Source organism: Stigmatopora nigra, chromosome 7, assembly GCF_051989575.1.
Source record: "Stigmatopora nigra isolate UIUO_SnigA chromosome 7, RoL_Snig_1.1, whole genome shotgun sequence".
Taxonomy (NCBI): Eukaryota; Metazoa; Chordata; class Actinopteri; order Syngnathiformes; family Syngnathidae; genus Stigmatopora; species Stigmatopora nigra.
Window position 1 is genome coordinate 6421872 of NC_135514.1, and position 18275 is coordinate 6440146.

The 18275-nt window shown below is 42.0% G+C and overlaps 5 protein-coding genes across 9 annotated transcripts in view; 4 read left to right on the top strand and 1 right to left on the bottom strand.

Annotated features, from left to right (window-relative positions):
- The first annotated feature begins 392 nt into the window (after nt 1-392).
- On the top strand, nt 393-9353 carry LOC144199525 (uncharacterized). Of its 4 annotated transcripts, XM_077721210.1 has the most exons (9): nt 712-1834; nt 2028-2195; nt 4034-4336; nt 5100-5582; nt 5739-5818; nt 5999-7595; nt 7675-7743; nt 8114-8154; nt 8228-9353. In XM_077721210.1, the coding sequence occupies exons 1-8, from the start codon at nt 1442-1444 to the stop codon at nt 8141-8143; spliced, it is 3123 nt and encodes a 1040-aa protein (XP_077577336.1). In that variant the 5' UTR covers nt 712-1441; the 3' UTR covers nt 8144-8154; nt 8228-9353. The 4 variants fall into 4 exon arrangements, 3 of the variants coding, with proteins under 3 accessions (XP_077577337.1, XP_077577336.1, XP_077577335.1); XM_077721211.1 differs by lacking the exons at nt 712-1834; nt 8114-8154 and adding an exon at nt 393-671; XR_013326931.1 differs by having other exon boundaries at nt 5999-7743; nt 8228-8327.
- Nucleotides 9354-9857: 504 nt separating this feature from the next.
- echdc1 (enoyl CoA hydratase domain containing 1) lies at nt 9858-16225 on the top strand. Of its 2 annotated transcripts, XM_077721875.1 has the most exons (8): nt 9858-10227; nt 10672-10740; nt 10939-11111; nt 11184-11326; nt 11458-11510; nt 11597-11677; nt 11765-11964; nt 14944-16225. In XM_077721875.1, the coding sequence occupies exons 2-8, from the start codon at nt 10676-10678 to the stop codon at nt 14946-14948; spliced, it is 720 nt and encodes a 239-aa protein (XP_077578001.1). In that variant the 5' UTR covers nt 9858-10227; nt 10672-10675; the 3' UTR covers nt 14949-16225. The 2 variants fall into 2 exon arrangements, with proteins under 2 accessions (XP_077578001.1, XP_077578000.1); XM_077721874.1 differs by lacking the exon at nt 14944-16225 and having other exon boundaries at nt 11765-12253.
- rnf146 (ring finger protein 146) lies at nt 12447-16010 on the bottom strand. Its single transcript, XM_077721871.1, has 3 exons — nt 15841-16010; nt 15256-15315; nt 12447-14573 (listed from the first exon to the last, which is right to left on the bottom strand). The coding sequence occupies exon 3, from the start codon at nt 14568-14570 to the stop codon at nt 13395-13397; it is 1176 nt and encodes a 391-aa protein (XP_077577997.1). The 5' UTR covers nt 14571-14573; nt 15256-15315; nt 15841-16010; the 3' UTR covers nt 12447-13394.
- The window catches only part of LOC144199968 (peptidyl-prolyl cis-trans isomerase FKBP3-like), a 38882-nt gene continuing 35392 nt past the window's right edge, over nt 14786-18275 (top strand). The window contains exon 1 of the mRNA XM_077721876.1: nt 14786-15012. The gene's annotated coding sequence lies outside the window, so the exon portion shown is untranslated. The remainder of the gene's footprint in view (nt 15013-18275) is intronic.
- On the top strand, nt 16497-18031 carry mdh2 (malate dehydrogenase 2, NAD (mitochondrial)). The gene has a single exon (XM_077721872.1). It carries the CDS (start codon nt 16650-16652, stop codon nt 17661-17663), a length of 1014 nt encoding a protein of 337 aa, XP_077577998.1. The 5' UTR covers nt 16497-16649; the 3' UTR covers nt 17664-18031.

Sequence of the window (18275 nt, forward strand, 5' to 3'; positions counted from 1 at the left end):
ATATGTGTCTATGTGGCCCATGAAAAAAAAGAGTTTGACATGATTTAGAGTCTTTTTAATAATCTGTTTTTGGTATGTGGGAGCCTGGAGTACCCGCAGAAAATCTGGCAACCATAGGGGTCACATTTAAGCTTCATATGTAACCTCCCGACTGTGAGACAGATGTGTTAACCACTAAATCATTTAGTTTAGTCTTCCAAGAACTAACACATTTTTGTATTCATTCTATTCGTTCTTTTTTTGTACCACTCACAAGTTCGTGGGGGTGCTGGAGCCTAACCCAGTTGACTTCAAGCACCTGAATTGGCGGGCAACCAATCGCAGGGCACAAGGAGACGGACAACCCACATTTTTGTATCTTAAATATTATTTATATTATATTATAACTCCATTTACCAAACTTCAGGTGGAGCTACCAGTTGAGTTTAAGGGGATTTTTCCTTAATTCCGTTTTTAATTTTATGAAATAAAGGCAGCTATATCCCTTTATTTTACTTTTTTTGTCAGAGAGAGGGGAGGGACAAAAGGAGAGAGTTAGAGAGTGAAAGAGAGAGATTTTTTTTTTTATTCCCTGCAAAAGGCAGTGGGAAGTCCCTCACCAGCTGTTTTTAAGGAAGCTTTTACATTCTGTTATTTCACTTCTCTGCACTGCAGCCAGCATTAGAAATGAGGTAAGGGTCTACTTGACCAACTTTCTTGACCTATTTTGAGAATTACAAAGAAAGTAATGACAAGTTTTCATAGTCCAAACTGCAAAGATTTACCACACACTTTAATGAATGCTCGTGTTTGTGTCTGACTGTTTTGTTGTTGTTAACTGTTGCGACGTTTTTAGCATGTCACTACTTTCGCTTGCCAGGCGTCAACACAGCGCTTGCCAAAATTACTTCGTTGCCATGGGGACAGCGTCAGGTAGTACGTAAGGACCACCTTGGGCCATGATTGATGGATGGAGTTTTTTCCAGACTCCTAGTTGGTGTTTGGAAAGTCAACTCATAGTTACACCGGGTAAAAATACTCCCGTGCTCCCATACTTACATGACTGGGTTCCATGATATTTTTGGCAACTTCTCATATTGGAGCCCTTGCTCGCCGCTTGTCCTCGCCATTGCCTTCATCTCAAGCAAAGCGAAGAGAAAAGAAGTGCGCACGTTGACCAGAGCAGCACGATGAAGACTGTATCTTGTGTTTGTTGAGTCATGAAGAGGGGCCGTAAAATTGTGCACGAGGACCGCCGCACGAGGAGCTGCTGTTTGTTTGGCCCGCAGGGGACGTGCTCTGGTTTGGAGAATGGATCCATTTTTATTGCTATGAAACCCTTGGGAGCACTTGTAAATATTTTATTTCAACATTTAGAGGTTTGTGTTCACTATACGTGCATTTTGTAATGATTGCAAACTTTTTGAACCGAGTTTAACTCGGATATTGCGTATGCCAAGCTATGTGGAGCGCGCTTCGAAATGGATCGGGGCCTCACGGTGCAACCGCCGGGGGTTACGTCCCGTCTCAGGGATGGGAGTTTGTACCGTGCAGCAGACTCGAGAAGGCCGAGAGAAGCAACGAAAAAAATCGCAGCCCACAGAGGAGAATCTCTTCTCCACCCGCCGTGTCCAGGCACACCGACGAAGCCCATTGCGACGCCTTGACGGCAGAAGGTGAAGGTCGGACAAAGATGGAATCCGTTAAAGGACAAATGCCGCCAAGCCCCGAGGGCCACCAGCATCATGCGAGGCTAAAAAAGAAATTTGAGGATCTGAAAAAGCGGCATGTGCAGAATAAGGAAGAATGGAGGCTGGAGAAGGAGTCACTGCTAAGAGAAGTGGCTGATATACAAGTAGGCTAACTCACAAACTGTAGCTCAGAGAAACAGTTTTATTAGTGCATTGCTTTGTTTGCATTGGGAAGACACGCAGTTATAAATACAATACTTAACAGGGCGTATATTAATTTGGATTATAAAACATTTGTAATGAGAGTTCATTTTGTGTAACGTGGCTGAAGATGATGTGACTTGTGTTTATGAGCAGGGAGGAGAGAATCGGAGAATTTTGCTGGACATGAAAACGGTGTTGGAAGAAGTGCAGGTGGAGGTAAAGCGGGAAGAGGAGAAGAGAAGTGATCTGCAGACCCTATATACCAAAGACAGGTGTGCCTGGGAGCTAGAGAGGGCTGAGCTCAAGTCCAGAATTGCACAGGTAATGGACAAAGTTTGCTGGTAATCTTTTGTATTTTATTTTTTTATTTTGGTGCAGAGTTTTTATGTTCTCCCCGGGCTTGCATGGGTTTTCTCCGGGTACTCCGGTTTCCTCCCACATTCCCAAGACATGCTTGGTAGGCTGATTGGACACTCTAAATTGCCCCTAGGTATGAGTGTGAGCGTGAATGGTTGTTCGTCTCCTTGTGCCCTGCGATTGGTTGCCCACCGATTCAGGGTGTCCCCCGCCTCTGGCCTGAAGTCAGCTGGGATAGGCTCCAGCACCCCCTGTGACCCTAGTGAGGATAAAGTGGCTCAGAAAAAGTGATTATAAGGCTATAGTTATCTGAAAAACCTATATCTTCACCTTCACTCAAGTACGACTTATAGTTCTAAAATGCCATACTTGTTTTCTTCAATATTAAGTAACCATTTACATTTTTGCCTACACATTCTTTTCTAACCACCACATTTGTCCAATTTGGAAGTCCTAGGCTAGATATTTTTAAGAACATTTTTCTGTGTGCTGCAGATTTATGAAGGCTGCTGGCAGCAATGCGACATCTTACTGTCTTAGCATCCAAACCCCCCCTTCACCTAGTCTCCCCGCCACCCTTAGGAATGTGACATTAGTGTCCACTATTTATAGTGTGCGTCACCGTAGCGACAAACTCACTGTTATATATTTTCTTGTGTATGTGCATGGTGATCAAAGACTGCAGTTTTAGACTTTGACTTCAATTGCTTGTGCCTCTTATGACTGTTTCTTTTTGGATGTGCCATTTTTTTTTTTGTAAACTTCCATAGATTCTTCACGATTGCCTTTCTGAGAAAAGTTTGCTTTAGCTGTAACTTTGCATTTTATTGGCCTGTGACATTTTACCCTTATACATTTAACCATTTATTTCTGCATTTGAAGTGTTTTTCTACCTGGATGTTTGAGTAAACCACATTGCACACAGGACCCATCAACATATGTCTGAAATTCAAGATAACTTTACAATGAGCCGAAGGCCCAGACAAAAAGGGGTAACTTGTTTTGCAAGACTATAATTTCCTGACCCCAGGCCACAGGCAGAAATAGCACCATGACTGAAGGTTGTAAGAGAGTTTTGTGACTCAATACTGAAATAACACACAGTATCCCATTGCAGACAAAGGGGTACAAATAGAATATAGACAAGCATTGTTTTGGATTTGATTTAACCCTACCCCAACATAATTTGCAGGTTTACCACAGTGTGGCTACTGCAGCATGCTCACATTTTTGTGTCTCTTTAGAAAAGGGATGGCCTTACTTTAGTTCAAGTTTATAGAATACATTTGGGATTGTACAGATCAGTCAAATCGTACTGAATTATGTTTGTGAAGAAATATTCACACCACTATTGAATGCCGAGGGCCCCTTCAAGTATGGCGTCAAAAGCAACCTTGTCCCTTTCTGACTGCAATCGTAATGCCCTGAACTGTCTCTTCGGTTGATGGGATACCAGAGACCAGAGGTTAATGGACTCTAAAACCTCTAAACTCTATGTATGAGATCTGACAGGATATTCTCACAATTCTATCTGCACTCTTCCATCCTCTGAACCTAAAAACATTGATCCCATGGTGCATCACTTCCCCACTTCTTCCACCTACCCTTCCTGCCACTCCTTCATTCTCCTCATTCCTTTTCCCCACATTTTGTTTCCCTTTTGTAATTCCTGTCTGCCATCTGGCTCTCATCCTTCATTTGCTTTAATCCATCTCAAGTCACTGATCGCTTTCACAACTGCCTTTCCTTCTCCGTCCCCTTTGCAATCCTTTCCCCGTCTCCATGTGTTTGATTCTCTCCAGCTGGAAACCAAAGACGGCTCGAGATCAGCAAGTGGTGGTGTCCAGTGTGCGGGAAGTTCTAACTTAGTGGCTCAACCATCCGGTTGTGAAGAAAACAGTCAGACGTCAACACTGCGCAAGGACAAAGAGGAACAGCGGAGACTTTTGGCAGACACACACTCCACCACCATGGAACTCCGTTGTCGTTTGGAGCACAATGAGAAGGATTGGTTGAAGGAGAAAGCTGAGTTGTTGGAGAGATTCAACATAGAAAGAAGTGAATGGGAGAGCCAATTGAAAGATATGCAAAGGAAAATAGAGGAGGTATGTTGAATATTCACTAAGACGAGAATTGTATAAATAGAAACAAGTTTAAGTGCAAGAAAATGTGAGATTTTGTTTGACAAGAGGTCTGGTACTTTTATGCTGTTTCTACTGTAATTACTATCTTACTTTTTAATCTTTCCCAAGTTTAACAATGACCCCAACGTCCATTCACAAGCTCGCGCAGTCTAAACAATATTTTCCATCAGTGCAGCTGCAAAGTGTGAGGACAGGATACAGTGGAAGGAAAGGGACAACAATTCTCCGTATTTATGACAAAGATGTGTGTGTGAGAAAATCCGGATTGCTTTTTTTTTTATTACCATGTCAAACAAACCAAGTCTAGATTAGGGCATAAGTTAAATTATTACATAGGGACAATGTTAAAATCCCCAGAAATCAAAGATTTATTTAAATGAATAAATAGTTTAAGATCATGTATGCAGTGCCTGAGGTTGAAGGAATAAATACAACATTGTGGTTCTATTTTATCTTTCCAAAACTGGAAAAACTGAGAGGAAAACAGCCAAGGGAGAAGGTAGGCTTGAATGTTTCCTTGCTATCCAGGCATTGCAGAAAATATCAAATAAGTTAGCATGAAATAGTTTCTACTTTGGGATTCTATGCCTCTTATTTTTTCCTTTTTATTGTTGATTTCATTTGCTGATTTGTTTTCTGGCTTTTTGATAACCTGCTTTCATTTCAGATGTTGACTATATCAAGAGCAGCATGTATTTACATTATCCTTGGACTATTTTTGTAGTTGTACTGTGAGGTGAGGGCCAAGCGAGAAGGGGCTGGCGGAAGACAGAAGGAGGAAGAAATCCATCGGTTGAGCGTGCCTTCACTCAGCTCTGCTTCGAGTATGCTTAGTGACATGTCACAGACACACAGCAGCTGCAGCCAGTCGGAATTTTTACCTGCCTTTGACCACTATGTCATCAGTGGTGAGGGGAGAGAGACTCATACCCCTGGTTATCAACCAGACAACTTCAAAAGACTAATTGCTGGTAGTCAATTTTCTCGGAATGAATCTGCACATCCTGCTTTGACGTTGAAAGACTCCATCCTTGATAGGAATAATATTGAGAACAATACTGAACTTGAAGCAAATTTACAGAAACCTATTGGATGTGGACTGGGAAGAAAACAGCCTTTGATAGAGAATGAAAATCTTCATTGTGACATTCAAAGAAATCCAGTTTTGGAAGCTGAAAAGAAGAAAAGCACCATTGCCCTCAATGCTGTGAGTGATCAGTTCATTTTCTTTGCTCAACATAACATGATTGTACAATTATACACATTTTTTTTGTTTTGGAATTCTCTTTGTTTATTCTGATATAAAATTATTTTCCGAAATTATTGAACTTAAAAATTCTGACTTTTTTCCTCATTGTTCTAGGCTCTGAAGGAGATTGCTCGTGTCAGCGAGGAACTTTGTAGCTACCAGGATGAGATAAAACAGAAGAGTGACGAAAAAAGGTGATAAAGCCTTATAATATTATAATTGTGGTATCCTATAGTAACTAAATCGAAGTTGACTAACAAGCTTTGAGTAAATTATGCTTCAGTGTACATTTCTTACATATTTTGATCCAAATTAAATATTCTATAATTGGGAAACTAGTATTTACAGAACTTTTTGGGTTGAATTTGTTTCAGGAATCATTCTGAATCCGGAGAAATTAATACCCCGGATGATATGGATAAAACTGGACAGCAGTCAGAGAAGACATCACATGACCTTAGCCAGATCTACAATCAACTTAAAGCATTGGAGAAGGAAAATTGGATAACCTTGACTCCTGATTACACCTGGCGGGCTAACGGAGGCTCGAAAGATTCCTGGGAAAAGAATGATATTAACACCCACGATGATACACAGGCAAGCACGGTATCTCTCTTGGATACGGATGCAGCATGTCCCCCTATCCCTCCCCGTAGCTTCTCCAGAAATCTGAGCTCCCCCTGCCAGACAGACATGGAACTCTACATCCCTGAATCGCCAATGACAACAATCAGAAAGTGCCACAGTCCGTATGTTACAGAAGATAAAACGTCTTTCAGTCCATCCGTGGTGAGAAAGTTTGAAGCCATGTTGCAAGAAAATGAAGGAAAAGTTTTGGTAGATGGTGTGGTATCGCCCCTTTCGGTTCCTCAAAGTTTAAACAGTAACAATGGCTGCTGCCACAACCGCTGGTCCTGTGATGCATCCAAGTTCACTAGCAGTAAGTTGTCTAAAAGCGGGACTGTTCAGAAGAGTTTCTCTGAAGCCAACATATTGACTTCAACAAAAGACTGTTCACCGTTCAGTTCTGGCACTGGGAATTCACCTCACCCCCAAATACACATACCTCCGGCTGTCAAAGAAATGCCTGTTGATTTGCTATTGTCATCCTTGGAAATAGCATCCACCATTCCGGATGTGCAGGCCTCCAGGAGAAATATCATGTTAGAACTCAAAACTGCTGAGTTCAACCGAACTTTGTTTCAAGCAGAGATGGGCAAAGGGGTACCAGAGCCAGAAAGAGTTACAGAAGAAGGTGGCTCCTCTGTGGGTAAGCAACAAGCCCTGGTAGCAGACAGTCTGCCTGATGAGAGGTTACCTTCATGGCCTGAACCTGATGACAACACTGATGAAAGAGAAGTATATATTAATGATGCTTCATCCACACCCACTTTGCCTTTTACCATTCAAAACAAAGAGATCAAAATGACTCTAAATAGTTCTGAATCTCAAGTAGCCAAAATGAAGAAATCCACATCTTCTGTCAATGTACCTGAACAAATAAATGCTTCAACATGGAAGGTCAGCACAGTACATTCTCAGAGTCCAACATGCATTTCTGCAGTTACCAGCAGCATTTCTAGAAAAACGCCAAACAGAACACATACAGGCAGTGAACCTGCATTGTCTGCAATTACTCATCAATGTCAACGTGTGCAAGATCTAAACTCTATGATGGGCAATCCTTTTGAGCCAGTCAGAGTTCAAGTCTCACTCCAGCAGACTTCTTCTCAGAGCAAGCAGGGACACCCCAAACTCCCCAAACTTGGATCCTTGCCTTCTTCTCAGAATGGATGCTCCAGACCTGTGCCCCGAACATTGAACGACCATCCCTGGAAGCCCCTCACTCTTGCTGCGTACCCACGGCCTGAGGGCTCAAGATCCAACTACGGAGCATTAGAAAGAATTCTGAAACATTACGAGAGTGCAGCTCAGTCACAACCACAGGACGAGACAGCGTCAAGTCCTAATGTAAGCATTCGCCAAGATGACACCAGTGAATTAAACATGCAAGGCATTCACTCATCCTGTTGCTCCTCCTCGGCTACAGCAGTCAAACATTCAGTCAAATCACAGTGACGTGAGCAATTTAGTGGTTCAGATCCAGCAACCACTGCAGGTGGGTCAAGTCTAATGTCTGTACATGTTCACATTGGTAGTCTAGGACATCTTGTTCTAACAGAAATTAGATTCAAATGACGGGACTAATATGTGAGATTAATAGAAGCAGGCCAAAGCCTCGATTGGACAATATGAGGCATATCCTTGCTCAAAGGCTCCTTTAAAATAAACAGCTTTTCACAAAATCAGTGTAGTTCTGAGCGGGATCACCTGGCTTACACAGTGATTACAACGCTACAAACTATAGTACTTTCATATATTCCATTGGTAATTTCCTGAGAGGAGCTTTGTGCATTGTGTCATTTTGCTTTGACAGGACAAGGCTGAAAATAGTCATGCTGTTTCAAACCACTTGTTAATTTTCTCAGGTCCAAGAAGACTTCAGATGGAAAACATGACAACATGAAAAGTATTTTGAGAGCCAAACCTAAAAATTAATATAATGGTGTTGTCTTAATATTAATTCATGTTTTTCTTTACAGGATGAAGGACAGTTTTGCATCTCTGCCCAGAATGTCTTTTCGAAGCTTACAAGTCCAGCCAATAGACATTTGCCTTTTTGGTAGTTCAGCTGCTCCCCCCACCTCCCTTCCACCCCTTTACTGACTGTTATAACTTTTCAAATATGGATGTCTATAGCTGAGCTTATCGTATATATATATATAAAATCTAATTCAAATTGTACTGTACATTTCCTGTGACTGAGATTTCTTTTACATTGAGCAAAGACTGTTTCCATTAGATCTTGATTATACATCTATCTTTGTTATTCATTCATTTAACTATAACTCCCTGTTCCCTTTTCATAGCTTTGTACCAAAGGCTGGTGTGCTTATTTGCATTTGTTTTTACTTTTGTTCTAAAGCTGCTGATTGTAATTATTGCTGTTATCTTATTGCTTAATTTACAATGTATCACTTACACTTATATATTGAGCCTCATTTACTGTATGACATGAATAGCAAAGCTTACTGAACAAAGACAAGGCTCTGTTGAGTATCTTTTGGAGTGACGCACTAAACTATCACCAAAAAAAGGCTTGCCTGAAATAAGGATTGTGAGGAAAGTTAAATCTTAGTCATTTGTTCATCCATTTATGGAGTGTTTGTAATATGGTATATGTCAGTCACGGTGTTTATATATGTTTTTTTACAGGCTGTTACTATAGTCAATGTATTTGCCAAATAATGAAGACAGGAAGTTGGAACAGTGCTCATTGATGAGGTTTATTTATTTCTAGGAGGAAAAAATTATACTGTGGCTCACAATCAGTCTAGAGGACTACTGTAGTTCAATAGTTCAAGAGACGAATGACTTTATGGCTTCTGCAATCTTGTTGGCTGCCATCCTAGGTGACATTGATACGCCTTCTTATGAGTGATAATTGTAGGGCTGTAACCCAGGAAGTGAGATTGCACTAGTGTGTAATTAATCTATGGTTTACTGCATTTCAGATATCAGAGTGATTAGGTCAAAATTACAAAAAGCTTCTTTAACTGTATTTTCCTTGTGAACATCATGACAGTTTAAACTGCAACATTTATTACATGCAACTTCTCACACATTTATCCATTGGTTTATTTAAACTGTAAAAGACAGTACAGTAACCCTTGCACATAGTGGAAAGCTGGCACCCAAGACGGACTAAAATAAACGGCGCTACAATGTGATGGTGCCAGAAATCCTATCCTTGGGTGCAGGGATGTGCTCCCAAATATATATACTGTCATTGCCTAATCATGCAGAACAAGGCTATCTCCAATGAATTTAATTGAATTTAATGGTTTTATTGTCATTATATGATGCATTCCTCACTGTTCAAAACACAAAAAGACAGAAAATTAGATGGCCTGCTATTATGCTTCTTCTGAAATAGACCTTTCCTAGATTGCTGCATTTTTGGGGCCTAAAATTTTGGCCAATTTATTAAGAAAAATTAAGCACATAATTGATGTGTATCACAAATGGTTTAATTTAATATGAGGTCAATTTTACAAGAATGATACCCCAGCTCTTTAGAGGGCGCTAATGCACCTGAACGCTGGTGGCCAAGCGTACAAATCAAGCAGTAAGCAAAAAAGAAGACGACGTTGTTTTTAGGGAAGTATTTCAGTGTTGCACATGTTCACAACACATAAACAGTGTAGATGTCTTTGTAAGCGATGTGAGCATTTGCGTCGGCGTCATTTGATAAACGTCGCAGCATGCGCTAGCTTTAAACTGTTAAATTTCAGGACGCAGTGATTTTTCTTCAAACAAGTCGTGTTTTAAATTCGACCAAAGTCCGGCCTGAGTCATATCGACTTAAACGCAATTTGTTAGAAAACAAACCCTTTGTAAAACTGTCGAAAACCCAGCCTATTACGGCCGCCAGAGAAGAACCCCGATCCAAGATGGTTAGAAATTAATTACGCTGCTGACTCCCCCTCTGGACTTCAAGAATTGTATATGATATCTTTGGTTTTACGGTTGGAGAATCAAGGTTAGTTTTACACATTTGCAGCTAAAATTGAACTCTTAATGAATAGAATTTGTTTGCGCATGATTTCGACTGTCCAGCGTGCATGTGTTTTCTTTTTATTTCTTTTTTAATTAAAGATAATATTAATGTGTATATGGGGGTTATAGAGGAAAAAACAGTGCACCCGAATTACAAATTCTACTAATTGATCAGTCATTTTTTCAGCGTTTAACTTACAAAACAAATCTAAATCCTTCATTTCTTTGAATCTCTGAGCAAACTTGTTAGACTAATTTATAAAGCGATTAAGACAAAAAGTTTTACCCAACACTAACTTTAAAAAAATGTAAATTTCATTTTGAACGTTTGCAAGCCAATTTGTCTGGTCGTTTTTTTTTGTCACCAAACCTTACTTTAAACCACTAATGCTTTCCCCCCCTCTTTTTTGCCATGTCCATCCTCTAGAAAAATGGTAATTTGTGTAGCCAGGGGTCATATCCTGAGGGCCAACCATCTGTGTTCCAGCTGGCCGAGGTATATGCCTTTTCTACGTAACACACACCTCATAGACATAACATTTATTTAACAACAACAACATTCGTTGACATTTTGCAACTTACCTACATATAACTACAGTTGTAATTTATTCTGATCATAAAAAAACATCTCTTGAGGTTATAGCATATTCAGCATATTGGTTCAGTGTGACTTAGCAACCATTATATTCTCCAGGATCTGGCAGAGACGGATGAGTAGAAGAGTTTACAACGACAAGGACTTCGACCAGGAGGAAATAAAAGCTGTGTTGTCGGGCTTTCCTGGGGGCTCAATTGATCTGTCCAAACAAGATTCTGGCATTGGCATCCTTACGATCAACAACCCATCCTACATGAATGCCCTCTCTGGTAAGGTTTTGCAAGAAGTACAATTCTCCGGATAGCATATCTGAATTATATTTGCATACTGTTCTGTTCTAGGCACCATGATGGTGCAGCTGGAAGAAAAGGTTAGCCAACTGGAGCAGTGGACAGATGGAAAAGGCCTCATCGTCCAGGGTGCTGCAGGGACGTTCTGTTCTGGATCAGATCTTAATGCGGTCAAAGCAATATCCAATCCAAACGTATGATATTTTAAGACTACTTCATGTAAAAGAAATAACACACTGAAAACCAGGTTGCTTCATTGTTGCATTATAAGAGTGTGTATCAAAAACTGTGTCTATCCTCAATCAATGTTGCCTTTGTCTTGTAGGATGGTATGAAGATGTGTATGTTCATGCAAAATACTCTTACAAGACTACTCAGGTAAGGGAATCTTGGAATTCTGCATGTTCAAAGCATATGAAGTTGTTTGTGTAATTGAAGTACAACATGTTGTGTTTCCAGTGCAGGCTGCCTCTGATCTCTGTTGCTCTTGTGGAGGGGAGAGCTCTGGGTGGAGGTGCAGAGTTGACTACAGCCTGTGATTTCAGGTAATGCTTTCTACTAAAAACAAATATAATAACCTGATCTTGATAGTATGAACATATAAGTCTGTAAGAGCACTTTTTTTTTTTTAGATTAATGGCACCCGGCAGTGTGATCCAGTTCGTCCACAAACACATGGGCTTGGTCCCAGGCTGGGGTGGAGCTGCTAGACTTGTCAATCTCATTGGAAGCCAAAATTCTGTCAAGTTGCTCAGTGGTGCTCTAAAAGTGGATCCTGAGTTTGGCCTCCAGATTAAGCTGGTGGATGGACTTCTTCAAGACCCTAATGAAGGTGCGCAAACTTTCTTAGAGCAAACTGAAAAGTGGCTTAGTCAGTACACTAAAGGGCCAGCGCCAGTGATTCAGGCTATTAAAAAGGTAGTGTTGTCAGGGAGAGAGCTCCCTCTTGTGGAGGCATTGCGAACTGAAAAAGAGGTTTTTGGAACTGTTTGGGGTGGTCCAGCTAACCTGCAGGCGTTAACAAACAGATCTAAATATAAATGAGCAGTTACCTTGCCACATTTTTAACCTGACTGTAGAATCTTTCTTGAAATAAATATTGATGTGGTGCATTTAAACAACTGATCTATGAGGTCATTGCAAATTGCTTTCATAAATTGGATTTTTCAGTTCTCAGATCATGTGTTAGCACAAATGAGACTGTTTTGCAGGCTCGCATTATTGATACTGTTTGTTGGAGTAACCATTGATCACAGGGAAACAAATGACTCGTGGTGTGTTATATCATAGAAATAAAAACACAACCAGATTGGGTTAGATTGATGAAATGAACATTTATTAATTTACAAACCAAGTAAAAAATTGCCAAGCGAAAACTGTTACAAAAAAATATTCAGAATGGAAAGTCCGAGGAGATAATCTAAAACACAGAAGAAAAAAAAACATTTCAAACTAATGTGATTTAGAATGGCATAATCATTTTACTGCCCAACATGTTGCACTTCTGAGATTTGAGAACCAAAGTCAAAAGAAATGGACACTTATCCACACCAAAACCAAAATATTAAGAGAATCTTGCCACGTGAAGCGCAACTTAAAATAACTCTCTCTTCGAACATGCACCAGTTTTAAAAATCAGAGACACTCGAGTGGAGAATGCTTGAGTTTTAGCCAACTTTGAACATACAACACAGTTACTCCACATCCAAGTTCCAATTACTTCAAAAGTTAAACAATTTGATATGAAATGTCACATCTATTTTTATATATTAAAAAAAACAATCTTAATAGCTAGTATTTTTGCTGCAGTTGAGAAACTAGCTGACAATATCAAACTTCAATGGGTTGTGTAGTATGTAGATTGTAATGGTGCGGACTCAAGATGATTTCCCCATGTATAAGTGCACGCAGAAATTTAGAATAGGCTAAATCCAAAGCCACCTAATCCATCAGGGAGGAGGGAGTCGGGGGAAGAATAGGCGTCACATGTACAGTTTCAAGCGTGTCATGTTAGCCGAGAGAGTTAGACGATTAGAATGTAGCTATTCACGTAGGGGACGATGCAGTTCCAAATGACCCATTCGTGCTCCCTCTGACTTCACACATTATTATTATTACTCCAAAAAGATACGTGTCCCAATAGGTAGCCTCGTCAAGCGGAGCCGTTAAATTGTGAGCGGCGAGACAGTGAACGAGAGCACAAAAGATCAAATAAATTAATGGAACCAAACAGAGTTAATGGATTAAAGGTGGGGGAAAACTTCACACTTCAGTCACTGTACACTGACCATCAGGCATTCGGGACCTCCCGCCCGCCGTTGACGACGAAGGGGGGGAGGTAGACTCTGCCCCCGGTAGGGCTCTGTCTTCTGGGTTCAGTCTTTGCCTCTGTGGCCGAAGCTCCCACGCCTCCACGTCGCCACCCTCTTCTCCTTGATTGCGCTCCTCTTCGTCCTCATCGTCGGTCCAACCCCCGGAGCCAGATTCGTCTACAGAAGTGTGATGGTCAGATGACCTGGACGGTGAGGCATCTTCCTCCTCTTCTTCTCCTCCTTCCCCCACCCTGGCTCGCTCGTGAGATGGCCCGGGGCTGTGACCGACTTGGAGTTGTGAGAAGGCGTCCTCCAGAGAGGTGCCGCCCCCGCCGCCAGGCTGAGCGCCTAGGGAAGTTGGAGGTCTCGCCACGGGCGGCGGTGCAGTCGTAGTCGTAGATGAGGCGACGGTGCCCTGCTGTTGCGACCCCGCCGCCGCGGTATCGGCTCCGTCGGCAGAGTTTTCTCTACCCGTTGCCCCGATCGCTCCGGCGACTCCCTCAGTGTCCAAGCGTAGTCCGGCCACTCCCTTCTTGGGAATGTCTAACACATCCCGCTTGATCTTGCGTCTCCGCCCATGCTCGTTGCGCCTGTACTGCACCATGTTCTCCAAGTCGGCCACGTACAAAAAGCCAGCGATGAGCATCTCCGCCGTCTTTTTGCCCCTGGAGAAAGCGTCCTCCAGCTCGCGGCTGGTTCGCACGTCGTACTGCCACCAACCGTTGCGTCCCTCGTAATACCAGGCGTGATCACTCACTTCCCCGCCCCGGCCGCCCGCCGATGCTTTCAGCTCCTCCGGGGAGAGGAGCGTGGGCCTTTCCAAGAAGTCGTCAGGCACCTCCTGTCTGCAGAGGGCACAGCGCTTGCTTTGCCAGGATGCGCCCTTCACGCAGAGGAAACAAAAGATATGGTGGCAAGGCAGTTGCACCGGGTGGACGCAGCTCTGTAGACAGATGGCACACTCGGGTACAGCCAGGGCTGGCGTTGCACTGCTGGAGCCAGAACACGGGGATTCGGAACTGTTTCCGCTGCCACCGGCGCCATTGCTGCTTCCGCTACCTTTCTTACTTGGGGGAAGTGAGCTAACAGAGTGGTCAACCTCCCCACAACTAGCCATCCTTAGCATGTACTGCAGATAGGACAAAAAAAGTTGTTATTGCAAGCTTACATGGGCATCTACATGATACTTAATATTGCTATCATATTTTTTATCAGAAGTTAGAACAAAATTGTAAGTGGGGACATTCCTAATATACAAAAATGCCACAGTGGGTGCAGGTTTCCGTTCCAACCCAAAGGAGGAAACCTTTCCACCAATCTGGTGTGTTAGATATACAATCAGTGAATTGCAGTCAGGTGCTTCTTATTTCAGCAGAAATCTAATTGGTTAAACTGTTTGTGTTGGATCAGTTGGAACAGAAACTTGCACACACTCGAGGACCAGATTGCCTTATTTGGACATTTTTGTAATGAAACACTTTGTTTTGTTTCAATTTTAGAGTAAACATCACCTGAGCGTAACAAACAACTGGATGTCATGCATGATTGGTGTCTAACTTGGAGAACAGGTAAGAAGAGCTTTAAGTGAATATTTTAAGAAATGTGTTGTTACTTATTGGTTGCCGCAGACATCAAATCCTTTTTAGCTGTCTGAGGGATGGCAGTGAATGAGTTAAAACGTTTAACCCAGTTGTACACGTAAATGTGTTATTTTTAAATAAGGTCAATTACTGAAACTGGATCTAATTATATTGGAACAAATCAAGAGAATATAAACAATGGCAGATGCTGCTTAATTACTGAATACTCACATGAAGTAGCCTTAATGTTTATGTATCATGAGGCGTGCTGGCGGACCATCAATGATGTACCTACAAAGTACAGAAAGTAATACATAATTGTAAGCATGCCATTTTTAAAGTACTGTGAACTGCTGTCAGGTCAATCCACGCATTTTGAAACTCTTCGTATTAACCTTTTAGAGACACTAGATCAAACATTAGCATTCAGTCAACATTAAAACCACTGAAAAATCAGATTGCATTACAAACCACAGTTTAATCACGATTTTAAGGTAATGCATTAACACCAGTATGGCGAATGACAGTTAGAATTTAAACTACATCAAATGACGTTTGAGAGACGAACAAAGAAAATGTACTCAAAATGAACATAATCTGCTTAACAACATAAACTTGTCATGTTTTGCTGCGAAAGATCAATTGTGTTGACGCTACTGCGAATCGCTTCATCTATGTGCTTTATGGGCAGTAATTTGACTCCAGCAAATAGACGGGGTTCATGTGATGGCGCTAGCTTATTTTAGCAGGTCGACATTAACAACAAGGAGCACCTTTCCTCTCGCGTCTTAGTCGAGGAAGCTTCCATGTACATACCGTACTGATATTTTTGTTGTCCACTTCTCCCGAAAGGCTACATGTAAAAGAAAGAGATCCAACACTGAACGTCAATCACACAAATTGCAATATTTTCTGTCTTTGTTTTCCGCCGTATAAAAAGAAGCTCGGAGTGACGCATTCCATGGCCCTCGGAATTCTTAGTTTAAATACGTCATTTCCTGGTCGCGACGTTTCAGCTGAAAATGAACACGAACGCTAGAAATAATAACAAAGTAAATATCTTAACATTTGTATTTTTGTGTACGTTACTATGCAAATGTTATGGTACGTTAAAATGGTTAATTGTACAAAAAGTTAAACGCAGGTAGTGTAGTGGTTATCATTAATACCCTTAAAAAAATAAAATCCGATTTAACAATACTAACTGAATAATTGTAATAAGAATAGTGCCCAATCTAATGCAGGTCGTTTAAAATGCTTCTCAAATAAATGAGTTCTAAAATAAGGGTTTGGATTGGGAGTACTATCTTGACGCAATTATGCAGACGTGACAAAAAAATAACAATTAAGGTTTAATTCCTGTCACAAATAGTATAGAATGCATCGTGCATTCTTCTTTTGATTCACTTTGGAATCTCCGACAACCAGTAGATGAGACGCCAAACCGATGCGTAGTTACGCAAGATGACGTATAGTAACGCGAGATTTGTCTGGACCTTTGCACGGAGCTTCCGTCTCTTCCTGTTCGCTAGCAGCTAGAGGACGTTGGTGTCACAGTGCCGAGGGGCTTGTTGGGGACTTAATTTCAACCAAGCAACCAAAATCAAGACTAAACCAAGAGCAAAATGTTTTCCCGTGCCGTAAGATCGAGCATCAGCCTCTCCAGGAGCGTGTCCACGTCTTCCCAGAATCATGCCAAAGTGGCCGTCCTGGGAGCGTCTGGCGGGATAGGCCAACCCCTGTCTTTACTGCTCAAGAACAGCCCCTTGGTGAGTCAACTTTCCCTCTACGATATCGCCCACACCCCGGGTGTTGCTGCAGATCTGAGCCACATTGAGACCAGAGCCCAAGTCAAGGGCTACATGGGTCCTGATCAGCTCGATGCTGCGCTTCAAGGTTGCGAGGTGGTCGTCATCCCCGCCGGTGTGCCCAGGAAGCCCGGTATGACCCGTGACGACCTCTTCAACACCAACGCGACCATTGTAGCCACCTTGGCCGACGCCTGTGCCCGTAACTGCCCCGAGGCGATGATCTGCATTATTGCCAACCCCGTCAACTCCACCATCCCCATTACATCGGAGATCATGAAGAAGCACGGGGTGTACAACCCTAATAAAGTCTTTGGGGTCACCACCTTGGACATTGTGAGAGCCAATGCCTTTGTGGCTGAGCTCAAAGGCCTTGACCCGGCCAGGGTCAGCGTGCCCGTTGTTGGCGGTCACGCGGGAAAGACCATCATCCCCCTGATTTCCCAATGCACCCCCAAAGTGGAGTTCCCCGCCGACCAGTTGTCCGCCCTGACCGGCAGGATCCAGGAAGCCGGCACCGAGGTGGTACAGGCCAAGGCAGGAGCTGGTTCTGCCACCCTCTCCATGGCGTACGCTGGCGCCCGCTTCACCTTTTCCGTTTTAGACGCCATTAATGGGAAGGAAGGTGTTGTAGAATGCGCTTTTGTCCGGTCAGAGGAGACTGAGTGCAAGTATTTCTCCACACCTCTCCTCCTGGGCAAGAACGGCATCGAGAAGAACCTCGGTCTTGGCAAGCTGTCCGCCTTCGAGGAGAAACTGGTGGCCGACGCCATCGGTGAGCTGAAAGGTTCCATCAAGAAAGGGGAGGATTTTGTGGCCAACATGAAGTGAACAAGGACATGAAAGTTACTGCAACTAGGCACTGTCATTGAAATGTTTGCTGTCTTAAATTAAAAATGGCTCCTGTGTAAATCTCAACATCTGTCAAGTGATTCTTCCTTCAACCCAGTGATAGTCTAAATTTAGAAACAGATTTTGACCTTTGTCCTGTCCATTTCTCTGACTAGGATTTCTCTTATCAGATAATTTGATGTCACCCAGTGCATCTCTCTCTTACATCATGTTTTGAAAACAATAATGAATGTTTTTAATGCATTTTTATCATTGCTCAAGAGGAAATACTATCGTCCAAGATTTTCATGCTCATGTCACCAAGTAAAACACCAGTGGCAATCAATAAACAACAGGTTCAAAATGTATGCATGTCTTTTATGTTTCCTATTTCTGATTTGTGCATAAAGGTGAAGACGCACAATTTAGTACTTTTTAGACTTAATTGGCTTTATGTGTGTCCACTCCACATAAATAATCAAATCCTTACCACATTTTGTATACAAAATAATTGCTTTCGGATAAAATGTTTGATATACAGTATAATATATACACATTTTGTTCCAAAAATTGTGTAAATCTTTCAGTAAGTGGTTTGTCTTTTGAACCCAA